Below are 18,685 nucleotides of genomic sequence, written 5' to 3'. Positions count from 1 at the left end.
TTGTACCCTCAGGGTCAAAGGCATTACAGAGGGGAGTGGGTTTAGGATAAACAACAATGAAATAGAATAGAGTGAAAATAGGTATTACAAAGAAATTTCCTCCAGAATAAAACAAATAACAACATCCAGAAAACGTAAATAGTATAGAAACAACGTTTACAATACAGTGAAACAGATAAAACACACAATCAACTTACTTCAGAATTAACAATATTAGCTACAGCGTTATGAAAGATTTTATTATCAGGAATGGCTGCAATATCGGCGGGAAGGCGGTTCCATTCCACAGATGTGCGGAGAAGATAAGACTGAAAAGAAGATTTGGTGTGGCATGTTGGGATGCCAACCTTGTGGCGGTGATCGATGCGACGTGAAATGTATTCGGGGGGTGACATGAAATAGTTGTGAAGCGCAACGTGATGATATAGCTTGTGAAATAGCGTTAGGCGACCAATTAGGCGACAATTAAACTTGAGTTTATCTGTAAATATCTGACTGTATACAGCTTTCATGCCGTTTGGACGGCTGCGCAGCTCTTTGACCGAGTGTTTCATATATCTCTTTCTATACAAACCACTTGCTCGACCGAAGTGGCATAGGCCATTCCAGGTATGCGTCGTCGCAGTGAAAGAAAGTGGCTAGTGCGGGTTGCTTTATTCCTTAAAGGTGCCTCACGTTGTTCCGTATTGCGGTGCCGCAGCAAATTTTTGACTGATTGGTAGAGGCATCAGTCATCTTTCGTTTCCCATCGAGTCCACGTACTGTCTCCGGACATAGCGCATTTATTTATTTATTTATTTATTTATTTATTTATTTATTTATTTATCGCAATACCCACGGTGCCACAAAATGGTATTACATTAGGATAGAATAATACACCATACAAATGAAAACAAGAAGCAAACCGCAATACAAACAATGCAACCGTGACACATAATAGTAATGTTTATTTGTCATCATACATTTGACATGGGAGGGCGGCGAAAAAAAAAACCGCTCGCCGGCAGCTTGACCAGCCCGCAGTCCCTGGTTTGTTTTCATACACGCAGCATATCATAAATAGAGACAAAACTGGCACAGCAAGTAGAATATAAGGTAAAGGTGGTAAATGCTGTGTTTTTAAAAATAAAAAAACTAACTCCGATTACAGTTGAGTACAAACCAAACAATAACATGAAATCACAGAGAAATGTAACTTTCATAAATAAGTGCTAAACAAAAGGCGGAGATTCTGGCAGAAAGAACAAAATAAATAGAAGCCATCTAATATCTAGGCGCTAAAAAGAAAGGGTAACGTGTACGATAAACGCCCGTTGTCCGGAGTTGAAACGAGAAGTAGGAACTAACCAGCTTTCTCTACATCCATTTGGGTAGTGCTGTACATATCTTCCAAATTTCTAGGAACTTTTAAACTAGTGAGGTTTTGTTTTATTTCTGATTTAAACGTCACGCTCTGTCGATATTTATATAAACTGTGCGTACTGATTATTCTGGCATTGTGAAATGCTTAGCAGTGTGTGATTCCGAGGGTGCATTATAAATATGACGCATATATTTCCTCTGCAAGAAGTAAATGCGTTGCAAGCTAGTGGGCGCTGGTGTCTCTTACACAAGTTTACAGTAGTTGTGACGAGAATAAAAAAGTGAGATATATAAGCAGCTTAGATAACATTGATAGTTGGTGTTTTATTCGGCCTACCAATGCCGGTGAATGGACCTAACTTTGTCGTCTCGTCCCAAGGCATGTGAGAGGAGAAAATTGCGCCGAGACATTTTAAACTGCCTACAATATCTATATCATGGGAGTTCAGTATTTTGGTTTGATGTGCCGGTATATTTTGTTATATATTGCCCGGAAGATAACTGCCTCAATTTTCCGTTCATTTGTACGCATGAAGATGCACGTTGCCCATTTTCCTACCATTTTCATGGTGCCGTTACATCACAAGTTCAACCCCCAAACAACATACTTACAGTGATTAAGCAAATCAATCACTGGACATAATAAACATTACCTCTGCAGATCGCCTATTCCAATCTCTTATAGACCATGCGAAAAAACCATACATTTCCAACATTCTTGGACAAAAATTTTGAAAATTGCAATATTGTTAGGTATTGTTATAGAAATATTGAAGGTAATGGTCCACTCTCCGGATGTATAGCAAAACCTTTCTCTTAGAGTGTTCCCGTCACTTGCATCGAAAAGTTGAGACTGTCACAGAAAACCAACAGGGAACGCTTTTCACGAAAGCAAAAACGGTAATAGCAAAAAATTTCAAGCCTGCCGACGGGAGATCCGAGGATATATTGATTATTATAGTAAATTGTTACAATATACGAAAAAAATTTCGATCATGAACTTGTTCCTGTTTCTAAACGTTTTGTCCGCCATTTTTGACGTCAGATCTACAGGTAATGTCGTCTGCTTTCAGCGCATGGCCAAGCGGTAGCGGAATGTAGTTAGGAACATAAATACACAAGTCATGGTTTATGCCGGTCTTTCAATAATAAACACTGTGAAAAAATTGTATTGCAAGGAATATCTGCGTTTTTTAGCAGCTGCCATCCCGAAGAGCTTTTCGCACTTGAAACGCTAAAATCCCGGCAATAATTATTAAAACATATAGCACACTCCTACTTTGCACCCTAGCCTGCAGGTTATCAATATCTGTTTTATACGAAGGGTCCTTTAGTGAGCAATCATATTCGAGAACTGAGCATATGTCATAGTCGAAATGACGTCACCAAGTTATATTAGTGGTTATGTTTACATCGAGGTGTTTTTATTCTGGACCTGAAGAAAGTAGCGTTGCTTTAACAACATAAACGAACTCATGCGGATTTCTTTTCTCGTGCGTGCGTATATACAAATTTTTGCATGTTTACGCACATCTCTCATTTCATTGGCTATTCGGCACTCCTACTGAATCATCTAGTAGTGCGACACGGTGCTCCGGACCACAAATAACCTTGTACAACGCACAGTCATCTGCAAACAGATTAATATTAGAGCACTGAAGCGCTGGCAGACGACGGACGAGGGGAGGACGAGACACGCAGTGCTTGCTCAGAATGTCAAACAAACTCGCCCAGCAACACACCCTGCTCAATTAATATTCGAGGCAATGTTAGCGCCATAAAATTAAAAAATAAAAAAGGTCTGAGGACTGTTCCTTGAGGTACCCCATAAGATACAACACATTCTCTTAATAACTTACTATTTATTACTACTCTTCGTTTTCCTTTTATAAGTCAGTAATTTTGATAATAATATTATACCAAGACAGTTTCTGCAGCAGAAGAGAATGGCGAACAACATCAAATACCTTTCTAAAACCTAAGAAGACGAAGTCTATAGAAAACACTTCGTCATGTGCGCATCCCTGGTCATGAATTAATTCCTTCAACTGTTTACACAGAAAAACACTTTCCGAAAAGAATGATGCCGTTTATTTAACAAGGCATGCTGGTTCATATGGTTAATAATAGAAGTGAAAAACACACGCACTAAAACTTTACAAGCAATACTTGTCAAAGAGACGGGACGATAGTCAGAAACGACACTGCGAAGGCCAGGTTTGTTTAAAAGAACGTATTGCTGGGCAAGTTGGTAACTGTTCATCTTTGATTACAGGCGCGAAATAAGACACAACACAAGGCAGAAAGACGGGACTTCAGCGCCACTCACAACTGATTTATTCCAAGGCAACACGCACAAATATACACCGTCTTACATGCAAGGAATATTACTATCATCTTCAAAGTTGATATGATAGCGAACGAGTGAAAAAACTGTTCTCAGCATTATATAAAAATATGGACATGTCGCTGACGCACTTTCTGCCTTTCTTTGCAATAAACAAACTTTCAAATAATTTCCTATATTTTGTATCTCTGCTTTTTGATAGATACGCGCACCGGAAAAACATGGCTTACAAGAGCGTGACAAGCAGGACCTTATGTGCTTAGGCATGTTTGTGCCTTCTTTATCTTGCTCAACGTTTCTTTCGTGTTCCCTGATTCGCTCGTTAACGCAGCGCCCAGTTTGTCCTATATAGGAGCGGCCGCACGAGAGGAGAATTTCGTAGACAACTCCTTCGGCGCACTTCATGAACGATCGCCCATGTTTGGTGCCACACCCTCTCTTTAACGACGTAAGCAATGTTTCCTATTGTACGCAAGACAAAGAAAGTGAGGCATATATTGACATACGCTTGAAAACCTTTTTCTTCTAACATATACTCCCAACACGGGTGTTTGGAACGAGAAAGAGCCGAGATGCACTGATTGTTTAAAGGTTGAACTGAGTAATACGTGACTAGGGGATTTGTCATGGACGAGAAAGCAATAGTTGGTTTACCTGGGCGGGAAAAAAGGGAGAGAGCTATAAATTATTATAATGATCCAAGGAGAAACGCTTGCAAAAAGCGATACTTATTGCCCAAATGGAAACTGCTGTCATCCGAATCTAAATAAAAAGTACTGATTTGTTTATAAATTTCTTCTCGAGGCGATCTGTCCAGCATCGCAACCCCATTTCTCCCTCCACTGTTAAATACACAACACGAAAGTTTACTTAAGTTTGCCAATAGAATGGCATCCTATTCGAAATCAAGAGGAAGAAATGGGCAGGGCATGTAATGCGGAGGCAGGATAACCACGCTCTGGTCCTCATGGGTAACGGAGTGGACTCCAAGAGAAGACAAGCGTAGCAGGGGACAGCAGGAGGTTAGGTGGGTGGATGAAACTAGGAAGTTTGCAGGCATACGGAATGAATAATACCTAATACCTAAGGGAAATTAGATCTACTCGCCATTATAAAATTTTCTTTGGTGTAATAGCACGGCCAAACGGACATAATCGGCGTAAGGTTTGGGTATTTCTTGTCTATCTTCGACGCTCTCAGCTACAGCTCATCCAATGCTGCCGTTCTTCTGTTTCTATTTGAAACGGGCACGTAGGGCTAAAGGCTAGGCAACAGTGGAGCCCACGATTTTGCACAAGAAACATGTTCCAGTTCAGAAAGCTTTGCGTCGTCATTAATTTCGGAAGCTTTAAAAGCAATTCTGCACACGTTCTCAACGATATATGAGACAGATATTGCGCCATTTCCTTCCCCCCCCCCAAAACCAATTATTATTATTATTATTATTATTATTATTATTATTATTATTATTATTATTATTATTATTATTATTATTATTATTATTATTATTATTATTATTCTCGTCGTCGCATTTCAAAATTTTGCAGACGTGCTTAAGCTTGAAAATCGTAGTGAAAACAAGAAGAGACGCTTTCAAAAAGTTTGGCACACCTCCAAGTGCGGAGAAAAAAATAAGCTCTGCGTATGCCGCATATCTGCGCACTTTTGCGGAAATGGCGGTCCAGATCCTGGAACCGCCGACGGCAGGCATTCTGCATGGTCCCCTCCATGTTCAAGTGCCATCCGCTCTCGCAGCAGGAGATTCTAGGATAACACGGAGAGGCGCCCGGCGTGAAACAGTGGCTCACCCTATATTCTGCACATGTGCACGTAATTGAATGCAAGCCTTATCATCTTCGATTCGTCTGTGTTCCCGTCCCCCTTAAAAATACCCACAGCAGCGTACCAAAACAATCCTCCGCTTTACGGACTGTTACTGCCATACAGTCGCAAAAACCTATAAATTGCACACGTGCGACTGAGCTCTCGCTGAGTTAAGCACGTTGCACGGCATAGCGTAAACGTCAATTTTTCATTGCTGTTTAAGGACCTCTTACAAGGTTTGTATATTTCAAATAAAGCAGCCCGGTGCTTAGATCAGGGGGCTAAGATCGCTCTGCGAAATATTCGAGTCATGAGTGCCGTTAAAAGCGAACAGAATTCAAAGAAAATACCGTTCGCAGTTTCTTTCATCAAAGTCTATGTGAACGTCCACTTTGCTCGCATGCATGGGGCGGCTCTGACGACACTTCTATAAAATATTTCGTTGCTCTTTCGTTCTGATTCACGTACGATATCAGACCGCGTTGTGATGTCTGCTAGTTGCTGTCGTTCTTTTTCGCTAGGCCTTTCGTGTTGATACTAGAAATGAAACATTCTAGCTTCGTTCCAAGGTCTTCCCATGGCTCTGAGGGGTATGGTACTGCACTCTTCGTTTCTGGTTCATCTCGTTCATTTCTTCCTATTTTACCGTGCTCTCTGAAGCACCGCCTCCGCATGAAGCTGCCCGCTCATTTTCATGACCCCGCCCTCCATAGTTCGAGTTAATCAATTTATGTTTAGAAATGCACTTGAAAGGAAACTTCTGTGATGTATTTAAAATTTGTTTTGGTACGTGTGCCTACTATTCTCTATTTCAGTGTTTTCGTTAGCATCATGATCAAACTTGCTAACAATGAATTCCAATGGTCTGTCCGACTATTTGATATTGCATACCTATTTTTCATCGTGTTCTTTAGTTCTGTATTTGTATCTTTTGCACCTCTGTGTTTGTCATGAACAGATGCCAACTCGAAATTTTCAGTCCTTTGTGTTGTGCTTTGTTTTCAATTTATGCGAGTTTTTATTGATGTTTACTTTGTATTTTCTTATCCCCTCTCTTCTCTAATGTACTTTGTACCATGAGGATGAATTAAATAAAACGAAATAAAATAAAACGTCCTTAACGCACCAGTGACGCACCATTAGGCGCGGTCTTCAGACGATAGGCCCGCACCAGTAAGCGCACGGAGGCGTTGCCATGAATACGATGTGAAGCGCAAAGCAAGAAAAAATACCTAGCGAGGCGAGGCTATGCCGTGGCCATGCGACGTACTCCACGCAGCCTCCTCACAGCGGTCGAGGAAGGGGAATGTCACTTGCAAAGGTTTGTCGCCCTGACAGTGACAAAGGAACAGACTCGGTTGGAGAATTCACGGAAGAGAGAATCGAGGTGAAATTGCCTGATTGTGACGGCTGTGACACTGCTGTCTCCTTTTCCAAAAAGTTTTGCGGATGCGCGCTCCTGAAGCGATGCCTGACAACAGGAGGGATGTAGAGAATTTCTGTCCTCAGTGTGATTGGGGGCCCTATTAGATATTTGATTGATTGATTGATTGATTGATTGATTGATTGATTGATTGATTGATTGATTGATTGATTGATTGATTGATTGATTGATTAAACGGTTTCTTGATCGATTCGTTTATTGACTGATATATCGCTCACCAACGCAATGTGTTCAACCTTATAATAGAATTCGCAGCGTCAAATCACTTCTACTTGTTTCACTCAACGCCAATGGAAGTGCCAAACAACTACAAAAAGAAAGAAAATATTGAGTTGCTCACTTCTCTAAGCGCAAGTGTGTCAATGTACGCGGCCCTTCCCGCTCGTTCGGTGCTTGTATTAATGGTTACAATTCTTTTTCGGCACAAACGTCAAGCGGCTAGTGCAGCGTCGAAGGAATAAAAAGTACATACACGCAGTGGGTGACAGTCCCTTTCAGGGCCGCTCTGACAGCTTCCTCCTATCCCCATTTAAGGAAGAGGTTGGCAAGAAAAAAAAAACAACGAAGCGCTCACACCGTAAGACGAGCACCGATCTTACGCCGACCAAGAACGCGAAAGCGGGTAAACGGAGACCGGCGGAAGAGGATGGGGCGGTGGCGAGGATTGCGCCGCGCAGACCGCGTAACAAATCGGGTTCCTCGACTCATTTTCCTTATTGCTCTCGGTCGTTTCAGAGATCGGGACCCAGCGAAAAGAAGTCGGCGACGAAATATAGAAAAAAAGCAAGGACGGCCTTCTTCTTGCCTGTCAGAATCACCACGTGTGCGGCCGGGCGATGTGGTCCAGGTGCATTAGCCGTGCTCTCTGAAGTAATGAAATTTCCGCCAGCGGCACCATTATTCGTTTTAGCGCCGCTCTTGACGTGCTCCTGTCGTCGCGTTATTAGATTGATTTCCGGAGCCGTGGCACGGGGAAAGTGGCGCCCTCCGTGACGAAGTTTGGAAGTGTTTGTGCTCGCGGCTACGAGCTCTCTCTCCCTCTCTCTTACTCGGCGTTCGTGAGTGGCCGCAAATGGCTAGATTAAAGCGCAAGCCCGGTCTGATGTTCGGCGATGGACTTGCCTTGCTTCGCGAGGAGTCGTTCACTTCTTCCCCAAAAGCTTCCCGGAGCTGGCTGGAGCGAAAATGTTAGGTGACTAAGATAAACGGAAAAGAATTTTCTGCGGATCGAAGAATATTCCGCGATTCCTCTGTGCGTAAAAAGCGGCTCCAGTTACACTGTTCTGATGGTCCATTACAAATCATGACTCATTTATATTGTAAGAACATGGTTTAAGCAACTTAGTGGCTTATGTGAAGCTTTAAATCTCATATGTTACCGGAGACGCCAAAGTACAGTCTTCAGTTGTTTTTGTTATGGCTGTTCCATCTGTTGTCCGAACACTTCCATCATCTGCCTATGGCACTTGTAATGCTTGATTTCGTTGTACGTCCCGCCTGCAATAATTCCTTCGGGCGCTGCAGGAATCATCGAATAAAGAATGAATAATTCAGACTATTTTCTCTTAGCTAATTCTACGGTTAAGGTTTCTTAGGCACGTAAAAGAATATTTCTTGGATATATTTCTCTGTCCTGAAAGCATGTGCCTTACGCCATGGATATCGTATCCCCGCAATAGATCAGAACCCCAAAGTAAGCGCAACTGGCAGTCGCCGCTTGACTCACGCCCAATTAGCTCGGTCACAATAACGCTCAGCAGGCTTAATTCTTGCGGAGCGACGCCTTATTTGTTCTTCGTCTACAGTGGGAGAGAAGAAATGCAGATACAACTGCACTGTTTATACGAAAAGTGAATCACGTTATGAAATTCAATTTTAAGCAGCCAAATTTGCGCCTGCATACGTGGTCGAATCTGCACGTAATAAAGGGCGCACTTTGCACCCACTGTGCGGTAGCCTGTGCCTTTTGTGCTTTCTTGTGCTCAGCCCTCGACATCATCAGCTTTTCTCATTAAAAGCAGAATCTCCACGCCCCTTTTCTCAGCCGCGTTGCTTATCTATGCTGGACATGGCAGGGCAGGGCAGCTAGAGTAGCCACTCCATCTCAATACTCAGCAGCGTCGCAACTGTCACCGCAAGGCACTGCGCTCTTTGAACTGCGCGGGGCGCATCTTTCTAGAATTGTTTTCTGGACATGTTTTTATCGCTTTCACCCCCACCCCCCTCCCGCCCGCTTTCTGCCCTTCTCCAAAGGAAACTGAGAACATCTTTGCGAGGACAAGTGCAATTTTTTATTAATTTCTTCACCATAAATACCCAAAAAGGCTTTATGCAGGAGAGAGAGGGGGAGGGGGGGCAAGCATGAAAAATTAGTAAAGTGTCGTAATAAAGAGGGGAAACATACACAAATGCACAAAAAGTATAACGCCACTGAAATGAAGAAAGCTGATGGTAAATAAAATAAACAAATGTACCCACCATCATGTGAACAGATACGATATACGAATGAACACAAAAAATTCAAAGTATAACGCATACAACGAGACGATATTAAAGCCGTACGCTCACCATGGTGAAGTTTACAAGTTTTTTTTTTATTATTATTGAAAGGACTATGGATCGCGGCGTCTTGAGCTATTAGCTTTCGAAAATGGTTTCATTCGTGAATGTACAAATGAAGAAACTAATGCTGCTGTATATCTCTATGGGCAAACACAGGCTCGGGTTTGTTTTTAAAATAAAAGAGAAAGAGCTTGAATTGCATTTTGAACTTGAAATAACATGAAACTTGAAAGAATTGCGTCTTAATGTCAATGTGACGTGCTCTTCATATTGTGCGTAAACTTTAATTTAAGTGCGCAGATGACGCGACGAAGCAATGTTAATTAAACATAACGATAATAACAATGATATTTAGAAAAACAGAATATAGCAAAAATATAGAAAACAGCAAGACCCACGAGAAAGGCGGTCTTACATCTACGTGCTGATTTAGAAAACCCTGCACCAGCCTCCTTCTTGTAGAGGCCTTCCGAAAATTTTTAAAGGCAAGCTGAAGGGCGAAACGAAAGTTAATTGAATTATGCCTCTGGTTTGTTATCGCAATGAAAAAAAAATTATCGCCCGGGTCCTAATCGTATTTTTGTGTTCAAATGCGAACATTAAAGATAGAGGCGAACCATTAATTTGTGACCCAGTTTTTCGGTAAAATACTGCCGGAATTTACATAGCTTGTAGTGTTAAGAACTTCGTCGGGGTGTCGTAAACTACGCGTGCAAGCGTTCGAAGAGCAGAAAATGACCACCTAAAACTGCTCTCTGCTCGTAGCACCTATTAGAAAAGTGTCTGAAAAATCTCGTTTTCAGCGAAATGCCCCCACATGGAAAAAAATTTATAAGTTCATCTCACTCGTCCTCACGCGTTCACACTCGCACAAATCGTCGCAAAAGTCCTTTGCAGCGCTGTGGAGGCACCCTCTGCATAGCAGTGATCCTCCGCTCCCGTCATTCTGCGACTAATGGCTCTACCGCTGGGAAGGAAAGAGCACCAGCTGCTGCGCGCAGGAGACTCTGCGGACGCCATGTTTACGAATGGCGGCACACCACTTCGCCTCTGCTGGGTTGTGTTCACTTTCTCTGCTGATTCAACCTGTGAATGCATGATACGCTTGCTATAGCTCCGAATAACTAGCTTGAACTACCTTTTCAGTTACTGCGATAACTGTTTCAAAAATAGTTCAGTAGTGCTCAAAAGTTTGAGGAAGGAAGCTGTGATTGGAAGAGAGAGATGCACCTTCCACATTGCTGCGGAGTATAGATAGGCTCATTCAAGCTGGATGCACCATTTTCTTCACGAGAACGGTCCCTTCTGGCAAGGTAGTAGGATGTAGATGGCAGAGGCGTTTGCCCTGCGCCATTACAATGCGCCGACAGGATTCGACGCAGTGCGTATGACGACCGTTACTCCATCCGCAGCTTCTTAAATGGCCCTAAACTTTAGATAGGGCGATGGACTTTTCGCTGCCCTAATAGCGACCGCGCACGGGGTGAGACGACACGACTTGTGCAGAGGAAGGATTAATACCAATTATTTAAAAGGACACGACGCTACAAGTACAAGCACAGAAAGGCGAGGGGACCTATAGGACACGCGACATTATCTAAATGTTTAATTTCAAAAGTGGAACACATGTATTTATAGCATCGAGCTACGCAAATATTTTCACACTTTCTGTGAAATACATGTGCTTTGCTTTCGGGATCAACAGTCGGAATTCGGCGCCTGCCCTTCGTCTCCTAGTCTTCTTGTGCGTGTACTTTTAGCGCCGTGTCTTTTACAAAAACGCAAAACCAGTTAGCCCCGGTCACACGCTACTGATTAGTATCAAGTTTGGTGTATACGTGTCCGTCTATCTGGCAGCAACTGATGTACTTGCCCTCTATATAATATTTTCTAGTACCCACTATGCCATCCCCTGCAGAAGGTGGACATGCGCACTACTGTTGCAGCACCCACAAGTTTTTGGCATACGCAACGGGCGAAAACCTTGTAGGCTTTCAAGGCTGCTATAGAAGAAGCTGAATCATCTGCATATTTACTACAAGCCGGTGACTAATAGCCAACGTACACGCTCGGACACCACATGTTATGTCCCGTTTTTACAAGTTTGAGGCACTAACAAAAAAAAATAAAGAAATGCTCCAAAGATAACGTTTGCATAACTTCACGATCGCTATCACTGACAAGCCAGAATATAAAGTTTTATCAGTTTTTTTAAAGAAAATGGACACATAGATGGACATATCAACGAGCATGTGTGACTGACGTCTGATTTGGCTGGTTGGTTATTGGGGCTTAACGCCCCAAAGCGACTGAGGCCATGAGGGACGCCATAGTGAAGCGCTCCGGAAATTTCGACCGCCTGGGGTTCTTTCACTTGCACTGACGTCGCACAGTACACGGGCCTCTAGAATTTCGCCTCCATCGAAATTCGACCGCCGCGGTGAGGATCGAACACACGTTTCTGGAGTCAGCAGCCAAGCAGCATAACCACTGAGCCACCGCGGCAGCTTGACGCCTCAGTAACATATAAAAAAAATGCATAACATCAAAGGCAAGCAATTGAGTACTTGTGCTTCATGTTACGAACATGTCACTCCTCACATGCATACCATAATTTTCCGTGAAAATTTGGCACATTCATACAAATAAGTTTGCACTACGAGCTAGCCTGCTTCATGGCATTAATTGTCTTCATTTGCTTGCTTCATGCTTCACACATCGCGTCTCTTGTCGCGGAACTCATCTCTGTGCCAGCCAGTATACTTCGCCCTGCGAACGAGTGCTGTGCGCAGTCAGTATCGAGGTGTGTTCGTACACGCATTCACGATGGTACCCGTATGTGATACCTAATAGTCTGTTGACACCAGTAAGGAAGCAGACTGCTTCAGTATCTGGTGGAAGCTGCAGATGACGTCATCTGAGTCCTATTTCTCGAACCTGGTCACGCGGCAAAACGCTGCATTTTTGCCCGGCACTTTTCCTACTGTGCTCCGGGTCGTGTATTTTGGTGGTATTCACTAAATGGGCGTGCGTTTCCACTGTGGTTGGTGCACCAAATGCGAACGTGACGGCTGCGTGACGACAGATGATCCTCTTTCCTGTGACGTCATATCGGCTGGAGCTACCCTTGTCATTGCATACATGACACTAATACAAGGGTGAATATGGTAAAGGCGATGTCTGCCAGCGCTGAAAATGCTGGCGATTCATATTAAATAATTCCAAAGCAAAAACAGGGGGCTGTGTTTGATCTGAAGGCGGCGGGAGAAGCTGCTGCAGAATTAACGCTTTCCGATAGGTCGACGAGAGCGTTGCTACTTTTTGGAGCAAGGGAGCGCGCCCAGTTTAAGCAACGCCTACTTAGGCATGTCATTAAGTATGCGGCCTCAGGTCACCTCGTTAGCTGATGTGCGTCATAAATAGTTGTCTCCTTTCAGATCCTTGTTTCTTAGCGCCAGCTGTAAATTCCACCCCCCACGCCAACGAGTTCTGAGGAACAGCGTTGGTGCTAAAGTACCATAAACTCATTTTGACTGCACATGATAAAGGCCTCGTACCCCGTAATATGGTTTTCCTTCAGTATGCAGTAGCGTTTTAATCTTGTTTCGAAAGATTTCCTTAATCTTATCTGGTGCTCCTATTTTTTACAGACGAGGTGAGCAGCGTCTACTGAGCGGTGCCACTCTACTACGTAATGTGTGTTAAATGCAGCATGCTCAGTAACCTGCCCACCTTCTTGAGTAGCGCAACATTCTCGTGCAGGATGAACCAAGCGCATGAATTGCATTTTTTTTGCATGTGCAACTGCAAATCTAAATTCGACCACACGATGTACTGCAATCTTGCTCTTCTGTAGGCCTTCATTGGGTATTTGTCAGTGGTCTTCACACGGCGTAAACAAAGTTATAATCTTTATTGAAGGTGGAGGTCACCGGGCATGTGCGACTGGTACCGATAATCTTACCTGCTTGAGCTTCAGGTTTTCCGCCCTCTGCTGCTTTTATCCCCTTCCCTTGTGTAGTACGGAAGGCCACCTAGTGTACCTTATATTCATTGGTCCTTCTTTTGTTTAAAACATTGTTCCACCTCTGTTGATGACGTGAAAGGTAACCGACTGAAAAAAATGCTAAATTTTTACTTCACTTAAATATTTCAAAGATTAAGCATCACCTTCCGCGATCATCGCTATGGTCGTCAACAAGTTCAAGTCCTGTTCAAAACTAAGGTCTCTGCCAGCGATGAGAAATTACCTCACCATGCTCGCCATGTTTTTCATATCAAGTTCTTTTCAACTTACCACGAAAGCCTCGCCGTAGACCTTGCTGTTCGGTTCTGTGTGCGTTAATCGTTGCTGCAGTTTACTCTTGTTGTCTTACAGCAGTAATGCTCTTTCTAAAAGCGAACATTCCTTCTTTGTCATTGCAGAATATGAAAGAAGCCAGAAACTTGCGGACACGGTGAGTGACATTGCCCGCCATCTGGCGGGCTTCTTGTTTTCCCCCATTTGTTTTGTTTACGTGGAAAAAGAAGCATTCAGTCGTCGAAGTTGCATGCAATCTGTACATTCCACACGCAGTATGCTCGGAATACTGCCGATGCGGCACGTCCTACAGATACGGAGGTAAAAACATGTCTCGAAAGAACAGCATCAGTCTAGAGCTTACAAAATTAGTCTAGAACATCGATTATTTGTAAATGGAGATAACAAATAACCGATGATCCCTTACGTTTCCAGAGTGGCGGTGTAGACAAAGGAATTTTTGCCCACCCCAGAACGGGGCGCTTATAGCCAAGGAGACACGATTTTTGAGCACGGAGCACATTCTTTCGAAAGTTACACTGCTTAGACGTGCGACTGTTCACAAAGTGCCCACTTTTTAATTTTATACTCAAATGCCGTTATTGAGGCCCCATTTTGGCATCACTACTTCATAGTTCAGTGCCGCTTACTCGTCTCTTGTTAAATCATTTTCTGCCTCCGAACTCAAGTAATAATTACGCAAAGCACAGCTCATAAGCAACATTCATCAGCTCCTTGCACCTTGCTACGTGCCAAAGATATTTAGCAACACGCATATGTCTATGTTCGGAAAACAAAGGTAATCAAACAGCTATGACAATTTTTCATTTAATTTTTTTTCTCTGATAAGCAAATGTGTCAACACAGTGGAATGACCCTTAGTTTCTGGAGAAACGCTGTATTTTTCTGGAAAAAAAATTGTTTATCGAAAAAGGTGCGAAACGTCGCTTTTTGCGGCTTCGTAAAATTAAATATTTTGACCTGGAAAGAATGAAACGTCAGATTGTGTGAGACCTGAATTTTTTTCCCGCAGTTATATGCACATCTTCTTGTGTGAAGCAAGGCGAAAACCGTTTTTTTTTTCGTTGGAATTCGGCAGTGAAAAAACTGCGCATGTTGTTCAAGAAGTTATACGTTCCATAAAGGACAGATTTCAGGACGACAGTGTGGCAAGAAGGAATACGACGTGGCCGCTGTGATATATTAGTGGTGTTTATCGCTCTTCTTTGCTACCCTCTGGGAACATTTTTACTTCTAGAAAGATGAGTTTGTTACCTGCTTGTTTACATCGGATGGAATTCAAAAAGTGGGAAAAATAAACAAGTTTAATTAGCATTTAAAAACTCTCATTGCCGATTTTCTTTAAAATTCCTCTGCAAGACCTTTAGTGCCTGGTAATCCTAGAGCATCGATAATGTGTTGCATTATATTGTTCTAAATACTGAAGATGAATGCCCAACACCGACCATGCTTTGTTCAGTTGTCATTGCTGCATGTGGTCACTTAAATAGAGTAACCCCATAGCCGCAGACAACGGCCGAAGGGCTCGAGCCCTCAAGCTGCCCCCCCCCCCCCCCCCAGTATATTGAGCGATGGGGTCAGAGGGGTAGCATTTCTTCTTTCGTACGGTTTTGGAAGAATCGACTCAACTACAGTTGCATTAAAGTTTGAAGAACAGCTTAACCTTAAGCACAGCCTTAAACTGCCGCGGGTGCATTGTCTCCCACCAAGAAAAGGGAAGGATGACAATACTACGTGTTTTAGATCCAGTTCACAACCAAAAGCAACAGAAGCTTTCCGAACGGGCCCTGCTTCAATAATCCATGCGGAACCAAGTGAATGGCACTTTGACAAGCAGAGGTTTTCTTTCGTGGACAGTTTTCTTTAAAACTTGCAACCCTTCCCGAACGGAAATCACGTCTATACCCTAATAATCAACTATGAACGTACTTTTCAAAATAAGCCGTCCGCATTTTGCTTTTCGCATGAAATGTGCCTCGCAACATAGTTTTACCCCCCCCCCCCCCCCCTCCCCAGTTCTCGAAGCTCAGCAAAGGCTTGCTACCGGGGGCGAGGCAGACATAACGTGCAACCTGACCTCGACAAAATATAACAAGAATGTTCTCGCTGCAAATGTTATCCTACAGGAATTCATGGACCTCACGGCATTACATAATGATTACATCTGTTTATTTAAGGCCGGACAAAAAATCCCTGACCTTTATAGCTGCGCTGCCATAGACATTGCGATCGATGAGGCAAATAAAACCAAATGCATCTTTCTGATCCGACCGCTTTGGGTTGCTAACAACTGTACACAATAGATCTTAACGTAAATGCAGACAATAAACTGTGTTTACTGGCTCGCTCAGTTCTGCGTTGGCTTTGAACTCCATCACTTCTGGAAGCACCTGCTTGTTTCTTTGTTACGAGGTTATTCATGCCCAAAAATGTGGCATAGTCATTGTATTCACGCGACAGCGTTAAAGGGATACTTAAGCAAAGTTACGGGGTGTCCATTTGCTCTGCCTTGAAACAGGCTTACGGGCCTAGTAGTCACTATATGAGCTCAAGCCACCAGTGCACAGCGCGAATAATTAATTACAAACGATTTTGTACGGGCAATATCGGTCTCGGTCGGCGCCAGCGCTGAAGTGCACTTTGACATCGTGATTGGCCGGCCAACAGGGACTGTCACGTCCCTGATAACGTCGGCGTCGCCGGCAAACACTGATCGTTCCTGTGGACAACCTCCGGATTCGGTGACGTCACAGTAATTGGGGCAAGTGCACCTTGACGTCACTCGATTCGGGTTCAAATCCCGAGCGGCTCCACAGATAACATTCAAAATCATATGAAATGTGTTCCACTCAACTGCTGCGTCTGAAACTTGCTATAAAGGCATCTCCTTACCTCCGTGAAACAAATCATATCGTTGGTTTGGGTTCGAAATTTTCTCAGTGTCTCTTTGTAAGGATCCCAAGTCGTTGAAGAGTCGGCGTCGTCCTCGCCGCCTTTGGCTGTGAGCGAAAATTCCGCGAAAAATCGCCAGAAGCGAAACCTAGGGGCGCATGGGCCAGGAAAACCACACTACCTCGTGACATCATCACAACCTGCCCACCGGATTGTGAACAAACTGGTTATCGTGGCAGGTGGCAGTTGATGATTGGCAGCGAGAGGTCTCACAAGCGCCACCGGTGGCAGCACCTGCCATCACAGGGCAGTGGCGCATCGCTTAACCGCGGAACTACTGCAACAGGAGCGGTATGAGGAATTCTAGGGACCTGTGAATGTAGACAATGACCGGATTCCGGTCATTGTCTATATATATATATATATATATATATATATATATATATATATATATATATATATATATATATATATATATATATATATATATCCACCACTGCAACAGGAGCGGTATGAGGAATTCTAGGGATCTGTGAATGTAGACAATGACCGATTCCATATATATATATGGAATCGGTCATTGTCTACATTCACAGATCCCTAGAATTCCTCATACCGCTCCTGTTGCAGTGGTTATATATAAATATATATATATATATATATATATATATATATATATATATATATATATATATATATATATATATATATATATATATATATATATATATATATATATACACGACGATTTAATCAATTAACGCTACCGTAAGACAGAGTTTGATCGTCCCCTCCAGTTTTTTTTCCAAGCCACACTGGATTAGCCGGCAATGAGGAAGCCGACAGAGACACTACTGCCTGTAGGCACAGAGCAGTCGACATCAACAACATCCCGGCCGAAGATTACACATCATCTTTGCTAAAACGAATAAAATGTTTGTGCAAAATGAATGGTCTTCTGCGCTCGATAAAAACTCCACAGCATTTAAACCCGTCTGAAACAAATGGCGGAGCGCCGGATACCGGGAGCGGTTATGCGAGGTGGCCACACACACTTAATCAACAGCTACCTACAAGGTGGGTCCTAAAAGTATGACCCACCTGTCTGTGAAGAGTGTTCGAAGATCTTAGCGTTGATAGGGATGTTCGATTGACACTTATAGTTTTTCCATATTTTAATGAGCACCGTCACAAATGCCATTGACCAGCAATATATGTATAAATATTTGGGTGTAGCGTTCCCAACTGGTTGTTCATGGAACGCCCACGTGAATAATGTGGTCGCAAAGGCTCAATTGTTTTTTCAACGAAACCTGAAATCTTCACCTTCTGCCCTAAATAAAACTGTGTCAGAAGCTAGCGCCACACTGCGGCGGGCGAAGACGCTCAAGGGGGAGAAAAAAAAGAAGGAGACGTGGCGAAGAGCGCGTGGGAGCTGGTGCTTGGCTTCGAGCTCAACTGTGGTGTCCTGGTGGTGCCTACGTGGTCATCTCTGGTGAGGCCGTTCTGTGTGGGGGATTTGGCCAGGTCTCAGGTTAGGTCTGTAGGCCAGGTTAATGTGCATTTGAGGGTGCGTTTGGCTCAGGTATGTCGCTGACCTCCCCAGGTGGAGGGACGGCAACCTGGTTTGCCAGCTTGCCCACCCAAAGCACCGCTAGAAAATTTTCGTAAAAATGGAATTGACATCATCCCTGTGGCTCTCGTGCCGATCGGTGAGGGAACGATCAAGATGAAAAGCCCCAAGGTCCTTCAACAGGAGCTAAGATCTCTCACTACCCACTGCCTCCAGATCTCTGAGGTGCTACTGTTCGGCCGGAGAGGCATTGTTTGCAGGTCCGCTGACATTGATTGTGTCACAGACCTGCTCCAGTGCAAAATATTTCAGTCCTTAGCGGTTAAAGCCTTCATCCCGGAACAGCTCGCATGTTCCAAA

At 43.5% G+C, this 18,685-nt stretch overlaps 1 protein-coding gene across 2 annotated transcripts in view; it reads left to right on the top strand.

Moving 5' to 3' along the window:
* The window catches only part of LOC144094108 (uncharacterized), a 409,816-nt gene that overhangs the window by 192,049 nt on the left and 199,082 nt on the right, over positions 1 to 18,685 (top strand). For both annotated transcript variants that reach the window (XM_077628022.1, XM_077628021.1), the window contains exon 2: positions 13,965 to 13,996. In XM_077628022.1, the coding sequence (XP_077484148.1) occupies positions 13,965 to 13,996 (32 nt within the window). The remainder of the gene's footprint in view (positions 1 to 13,964; positions 13,997 to 18,685) is intronic.

This window comes from Amblyomma americanum, chromosome 6, assembly GCF_052857255.1.
Source record: "Amblyomma americanum isolate KBUSLIRL-KWMA chromosome 6, ASM5285725v1, whole genome shotgun sequence".
In the NCBI taxonomy this organism is placed as follows: Eukaryota; Metazoa; Arthropoda; class Arachnida; order Ixodida; family Ixodidae; genus Amblyomma; species Amblyomma americanum.
This window is presented reverse-complemented; position numbering and strand designations above follow the sequence as displayed.